Here is a 7,580-nt window from a genome sequence, read left to right as displayed (position 1 = left end):
AAGGCATAGGCGTGCGCAGGGTTCTCAGTTGCGAGGAGTGAATGCAGGATGGGGGGAGGGGAGGCGTGGTGAAAGCAGACCCTTCCCCACACACACACTTTATTCGCGTCCGAAAGAAAACAGCTTCGCAAAGGATGCAAAAATGAAAATGAAGCCATGACGTGCTTCCGACAACGGCCTGCCGTTGGACCTTGGCTTTCCGGGGCTAGAGGTGAGAGTTCTTGGAATGCAATATCGGGGGTACTCGGCCGCCATTATCGCAGAAACTTGCACGGCCTTGATCTCGTACATTAAACAATGACGAGAAAGGTCCGACTGAGTAATGCGATGGGCGCCCCACTTGGATGATTAAGGGGGGGGGGGCGCCCACAACCCCCCTGCCCCCCTGTTCGCACGCCTATATACTTACAGGTGCCCTGAACAGTGCAGAATTGCCATGAACGACCCTGCCAGTGACGCTGCTTATTTTGACACAACGTTCGACAGTATTATTGCAAACGCACGAATCACGCGCCCGATTGGTTGCAAAAAAAGAGAAAAGAACATAAACACGAGATTTTGCTTTTAAGGAATCTTTCAAAGCTATCTTAAACACATTTCCGTCCACGCCAAACCTTAATTGATGCATTCATAGCTATGACGATCGTATCCTAAGCAGTGATATTCTAAAAGCTACTCCGGTGCTAATCCTCGACCACTGGACCCAGTCAGCGCAAGAGAATACGTTTATCCTTACACAGCATTGTCGCTGGTGTATCTGAGTGGCTATTCTTGCCGCCAAACCTGCGGGGGAGCTAGCTCTTATAAAAGTAAGACCAACTGAGAAATGCAGGCATACGCCACTCAGTGACACTTGCTTTTTGATTGTGGCCATCATGCGCACAAAACTGGCACAATTTTATTTGCAGAGTACTTTCGGTGAAACAGGTAAGCGCTTTCTATTTTGCGTTCCGAAAATCGATGGCCCATTTTTCTGTTCATACTTCGCACGCAAAGCCGACACTGACTAAGGCTTATAATGAATGATTGCTAAAAGTGCAAATCGGGATGCAGCGCACTACACAAGAGACATACCAACTGGTCTAATGAAACATTGGACGTTGCATGATATAGCCTGTGTCTCTTCTTGAGCAGTGTCCCATTTCCCGATTTTCTTATGCAGCAATCAGTCATTAGAGCGATCGTACTGGCCCGGCGTCTCAGGGTTTTCTACTGCCAGTATGCTGTCCGTCAAATCTCTGGACAGTTAACCACACCGCCCTCCACCCCTCCCATTCCCTATTCTTAAACCGCCTTCACAGAGACTTCTTCCCACCCCACCCAGCGAACCACACCAATGGTGCATAAGGCCGTGACAAACCTGCATGCGTCAGGTTTGTCACTGCCCTGGTAACGCTGAACGCTTATCTCCTGGAATTCGCGCGGCTCTCCCAAACATTTTTTTCTGAGAACATATATAAGCTGAAGTAGAGCACCAAGTCGGGCTAGTTGGCTGACGTTCATCTTAAATGTTTCTCTTAACTGCGCTAACAAGCACGGACATAGAAGAGGGCAGAAGACTGGACGTTCGAAGCACTATGTAGTACGTCAAACGAGCAAAATCCGAGAAGAGGCCCGGAGGCACATCCAGCCTTCTACTTACTTCTCTGTCCGTGTTTGTTAGCGCAGTTAGGAAAAACCTTTAGTAGGTTTATAAGCTACCCGAAGCAAGGTAGTCAACGTACAGAAAATCTGGGCACCACCGCATCCGAGTGGATCGCAGGGGAAGTCCTTGGCGTGCGAGTTGCCGCGGTCGCCCGGAAAGGCGTACATGATCCAGCAGCGGCCCAGGCACTGGCTGCACTCGCTGCTAAGCACGTTGTTCGTGCAGTGTGGACTCTGCGTCAGCGACGACAAGCTCGTCAGTACACGGCCGCCCTGCTTGGAGCCTTTGCAAGGCGTGCAACCACCACGAGCTCACCTCTCGCAGGCAGCTGCTGGGGTCGCAGTACTTCCAGGCGCCTCCCTCGAACGGTGCCAGCCGCTCAGCGAGCTCACGCAGCTTGTGGCACACGCGACCCTCTGTGTGTGAGAACGGCCTCCGTATTACGAACGTCACACATTTACTAAGGCCAATTGACGCCACAATTGACTGTCAGCGTCAACACGAGTGATGCAAAAAATCATCACATGGTGACGTCACCATATGATGTCGTCATGACGTCACAAGTAGCCAAAATTTGTGACGTCACATATCGTGACGTCATTACATGACATCGCAGCTTGGTCAAAGGTGGGCTGATCAGGGAGGCAGTGCAAAACAACTTTCGCCTTCGAGTCGTCTTAGACAAACGCATAAGGGTCTTGTGGGCTTTATTGCCGAGCATTCATTGCCTATATCAGCCAGTTTACACCGACTGTACATCTGTCAACGCCTGAACATAATTTAATGATATGCACGTGTCCTGCGGCGGGAGTCGAACCGGCATCCACTAGCGCAATAGCCAGACGCATGCATGGAGGAAGTTGAATAGCTTTACTACTTCATTTTCCTTGAGAAGTGTTAGTGCACCCGCATACGGCGACGCGTCGCTAACCACGAGGGCGCTGGTTCTATTCCAGACAACGGACGCACTTCGATGGGGACGAAATGCAAGAACACATAAGTAGTTAGATTAAGGTACAGTCGTCAGCAACATGAGAAGTAACACGGAACTTGTGTTCAATCAACAGTTTAAGTATGCCAGTAACACTTAGTGCAAAAAAGATAACGTCAAAAGCGCATATATAAAGGAAAAATCAAGTCGTGGAAACAAATTCATATGTTAGCGCTGGTGAAAAATTACAACAGGAACACCATGTGCACATGTAGCTGCTCAGACAACCGAACAATTGCCGAGTCGAAGGCATGTAGAAGCGCCGATAAATTAAATGGGTCACTATCACCGTACATAAATGCTCGTGAACCTAAGGTTATTGTGTAATATGCGTAATCTGTGCGGTGACGTGTCTGTGCCCAAGAGTTTGTGGTTAAACCAATAGACGCTCTTATGAAAAAAGCACAAGATGGCTAGTCACGGCGGTTTTCTTTCGATAAACATGATAGCCACACACGGGACAAGTGTCCTAGCTGTGGTCTCAACAGTGTTGTAAACACGCTTAATTCATTTATTGCTCGTTATCCCGTGGCGAAATCTTGGCGTTCACACTTTCACGTTAGAACGAACTGCCCTAAAGAGGGATAACATTGACGCTTTGTATTGTAGCAATTGCGGTGCTCCTAACAAAAAAAAAATTCAGGACCCCTTGCTCTATCGGGAAAAATGGGGCCCCGCCATAACTGAATGGGAAGCACACACAAAAAAAAATCATATCTCACGAACGAAATATGATATTGAAAATGACTCTCGGTTTCAGATGCTAAGGAACCACTAGAACATTTTAGGCGTAATTCTAATAATGTGCCACAAAGTCCCTACCTTCCCAGGCCATTTAAAGATTTTACCACACAGCCTATGAGAACTGCCTCCATTTAGACCCATTTTGGCCTCTTTGAAATTCGATTGCAAAGCTCAGAGACGAGGTTTCAAAAACGACTCCCGGTTTTAGATTGGCTGAGAAGCGCTCTTTCAATTTATATGCTACTTTATTGTGAAACTAAAGCCACTCCTCGGTCGTTTTTGTCAGCCTTATGCGTGTTCTTTCCAAAGTCCTCATCTGCTCGTATACATTGCATCGAGGTGTGTCGGAACAGCTCGCTGTGCTGACAAAGTTTTTGAATACAATGCTCGGGAGCGTGTGCGGGAGAGCGATACGAAGAGGGCGCTTCAGTGTCTCAATCACTGTCTCATGACAGAAGGAATATATGATAAACTTAGAGACATGAGAATAGACGAAGAAGGCATTAACAGCTTGGGTAGTGATCATAAACGCATAATATTACAAATGGGATATAAAACTGAAAATAAGAACATAGAATCAAAGTTTGGCAGCTCGAATCTAAATGACAAACAAATAACAAATATAGCCGCAAGAGTCGAGGAAAAAGTAGACGAACTACCAGGCAAAGACTGGAAGTATAGTGAGCTGCTACATGTAATCACGAAAGAAATGGAAATAGAGAAGAAAACTATTTGTTGGAAAGGAAAGAAAAAGCCAAAAAGTTGGTGGAACAAAGAAATCCGGGAAGCGATCGAGATGCGACGTCAGGCATCACGGGAGCACAGACAGGCAAAAAAGGAGAAGCGGCCACAGGACGAAGTTAACCAAATATGGGAAATATATTTAGAGCAAAAATCCATTGTGCAGAAATTAGTCGAGGCAAAAATTAAAGGTGAAAGTGAACGCTGGATGACAGAGATTCGCGAAAAGAAGAAGGCCGCGCCTAGGATATTTTGGAGCCACCTAAAAGCGCTGGGTAGGAAGTCTGGCACAATGCAACAACATATGGTAGATGAAGGAGGAAATAAATTCGAAGGATATGAAGCGCTAGGTTACATTCGAAAGATAACAGCCGATTCGTTTAAAAAGGTCCCCCAGGGGATTCCCCCGGTGAGTAAAAGTACGCAAAGGAGAGCAACCGACGAAGATGTAGTACTAGAGAATTTCAATTGGAAGAAGGCCGAAGGAAAAATTCCTAAGCGCACTACTCCGGGCTTAGATGGGGTTCCCGTCAGCCTCATTAACGAACTCGGACATAACACTAAAGAAGCACTGCTGAAAGCCATAGAAAAGTGCTTACAGGAGAGGGAAATACCAGACAGTTGGCGAAAAAGTAGAATGAACTTAATCTATAAAGGCAAGGGAGAAAAAGATAACATTCGCTCGTATAGACCCCTAACAATTACATCGGTGCTATACAGGTTGGCGATGCAGGCAGTAAAATTAAAAATAGAAGCGTGGGTAGAACAAAATGATATTTTGGGAGAACTTCAGAATGGATTTCGAATCGACAGGCGGTTAGACGATAATCTGTTTGTTCTTACCCAGTGTATAGAAATATCTAAAATAGAAAACAGGCCCTTATACGTAGCTTATCTAGATATCACCGGGGCGTATGACAACGTTAATCAGGAAATTTTGTGGGATATATTGAAGGAAGTGGGCATAGGTGACGACTGTGTACAGCTTTTGAGAGAAATATACCGAGAAAATACAGTTTGTATAGAATGGGAAGGAATAAGTAGCAAGGACAGCGTTGAAATTAGCAAGGGGCTGAGACAGGGATGCCCTTTGTCCCCGCTGTTATTCATGCTGTACATGGCGAGGATGGAAAAAGCGCTAGAAGGTAGCAACATTGGATTTAATTTGTCACACAAACAGGTCGGAGCGATGGTTGAGCAGAAGCTTCCAGGTCTATTTTATGCTGATGATATTGTCTTATTTGCGGACAGTCAAGATGATATACAGCGACTGGCAGATATATGCGGAAGGGAATGTGAGGCTCTAGGACTAGGATTTAGTGCAACCAAATGTGGATTGATGGTATTCAATGATCACGAAGACCATGCGGTCTTCATACAGGGCCAAAAAATACCGAGGGTAAGCGAGTACAAGTACCTCGGAGTATGGGTAAATGAGGGGGATAGATATATGGAGGTACAAGAGAAAGCATCGGTAGCAAAGGGAAAGAGGAATGCTGCAATTATGAAGCACAGAGCTTTATGTGGATACAATAGGTACGAGGTGCTTCGAGGGCTGTGGAAGGGTGTGATGGTTCCGGGGCTTACATTTGGGAACTCAGTGGTGTGCATGAAGTCAGAGGTGCAATCAGGAATGGATGTAAATCAAAGGACGGTGGGCCGCCTCGCCTTGGGCGCTCACGGGAAGACGACAAATGAGGCGGTGAAGGGTGATATGGGATGGACAGGCTTTGAAGTGAGGGAAGCTCAGAGCAAAATGAGATTCGAAGAGAGGCTGAGGAAAATGAAGAAGAGTAGATGGGCAGAGAAGGTTTTCAGGTATTTGTATAGAAAAAGCGTTGACACGCAGTGGAGAAAAAGAACTAGGAGGCTCACCAGTAAATATACGGCTGGCAGTGCGGGCGATATGGCAACAAGGAGCATTAAGCGGAAGGTCAGAGAGGCGGAGAAGACTTATTGGATGACAGCGATGGAAAGAAGCCGGCTCTGAGTAACTACCGAAAGGGAAAAAACGAAATAAGGAGGGAAAGGTTTTATGATAATTCAAGGGGAAGCGCTTTACTGTTTGAAGCAAGGTCGGGCTGCCTGAGAACGCGTAGTTATAAAGCGAGATTCAGTAACGAAGAAGAACTATGTACATGCTGCGGGGGAACTAAGGAAACGATGGAACATGTACTGATTGAATGTGGCGATATTCACCCAGGTATACGTGTGGGCACGAGTCTACATGAAGCCTTGGGTTTTAGGGACAACAATGGAAAGCTGAACACGCCCGCGTTAGAAATAAGTAAGAGACGGTTAGAGTATCGGTGGCAGAAAAGTAGAGATAAAGTACAAAAATAAATAATTGGGGGAAAAAAGGTTATTCTGCCTTAAGAGGCAGAGAGATGGACTGTGAATTTATATTTTTTGTTATAATAACATAGATTTAATCAATGTAGATAAGGCATTAGGACAACATGAAACAAGGAAGTTTTTTTCTTTTTTTTCTTTTTTATCCTTCGAGCCTGGTGGCAGACATGTCACCGCCCCGTTATAAAGGGGACGCTCATAGCATCCATCCATCCTCCAAATTAATCTTGCCCGCCCGATACAAAGGGAATAGCCCCAAGTCATCATCATCATCATCAGTCCGCCTCGCCACTGGTGCGGGCAGCGCGCGCGTAATTTTAGCTTCTGTAGTGGCACCTGGTGGCATCTTCCTCAACTACGTCAATTCTCCCAATTCCTCGCCATTATTTCCTTCTTTCTCTTTCTCTCTCGCTTTCTTTGTTTCTTTCTTTCTTTATATCTCATTGCGCACTGCTCCCTCCTAACTTCCTTCCTCCATGCCGGGAATTGGACCTTCACCCACGTGCTTAGCGGCGCAACACTTAAGTTGCCACAAGCAACAACGACTGTCATTGGTGAAATAATGAAGTACAACAATGAAAGACAACAACGAAATGTGGCAACATGCAATCACAAGTTACCTCGATAAAAGATCAGAATGACATATCAGAAACAGCTGATCGCCGACAAGCCCATGATCGAGAGAACATCATTTACTTGAAAACGGCGCATACAAATACGCATACGTGACAGGCGCACCTCCGAAGGTTGCATTTGTGTACACCGGCATTTCTGTACACTCGCCATCGCCGGTTTTCTCGCGAACTATGCTGCATCTACCGAAATCTGTAACTCATAAAAGCTTTGATTAAATCTTTGCACTGACGTACTGTGAGCGCGGTGGCCGTTGAAGGCCTCCGGCTGCATGGATATGGAGGTGGTGGTGCCGGGTTGAGCCTGGGACACCTCGATCGGGCTGCACACGATTTTGGTTCGGTTGTGGGTGCGCAGGTACTGGCACCGGTAGCGGACGACCCTGCGTCCCTGTCCTCCCGCGGCCGTCTCTGGCTGCCCAGGCAGCAGCAGGAAGACCGCTACTGCCAGCTGCAGCAAAACGACGCACCGCAT

General features: G+C 46.6%; 1 protein-coding gene across 1 annotated transcript; it reads right to left on the bottom strand.

Annotated features, from left to right (window-relative positions):
* Positions 1 to 1,901: 1,901 nt before the first annotated feature.
* On the bottom strand, positions 1,902 to 7,580 carry LOC125758624 (uncharacterized). Its single transcript, XM_049416005.1, has 3 exons — positions 7,343 to 7,580; positions 1,961 to 2,061; positions 1,902 to 1,928 (listed from the first exon to the last, which is right to left on the bottom strand). The coding sequence occupies exons 1-3, from the start codon at positions 7,578 to 7,580 to the stop codon at positions 1,902 to 1,904; spliced, it is 366 nt and encodes a 121-aa protein (XP_049271962.1).

The sequence above is a fragment of the Rhipicephalus sanguineus genome, chromosome 5, assembly GCF_013339695.2.
Source record: "Rhipicephalus sanguineus isolate Rsan-2018 chromosome 5, BIME_Rsan_1.4, whole genome shotgun sequence".
NCBI lineage: Eukaryota > Metazoa > Arthropoda > Arachnida > Ixodida > Ixodidae > Rhipicephalus > Rhipicephalus sanguineus.
Note: the sequence above shows the minus strand (reverse complement) of the source record. Positions and strands in the feature narration are given on the sequence as shown.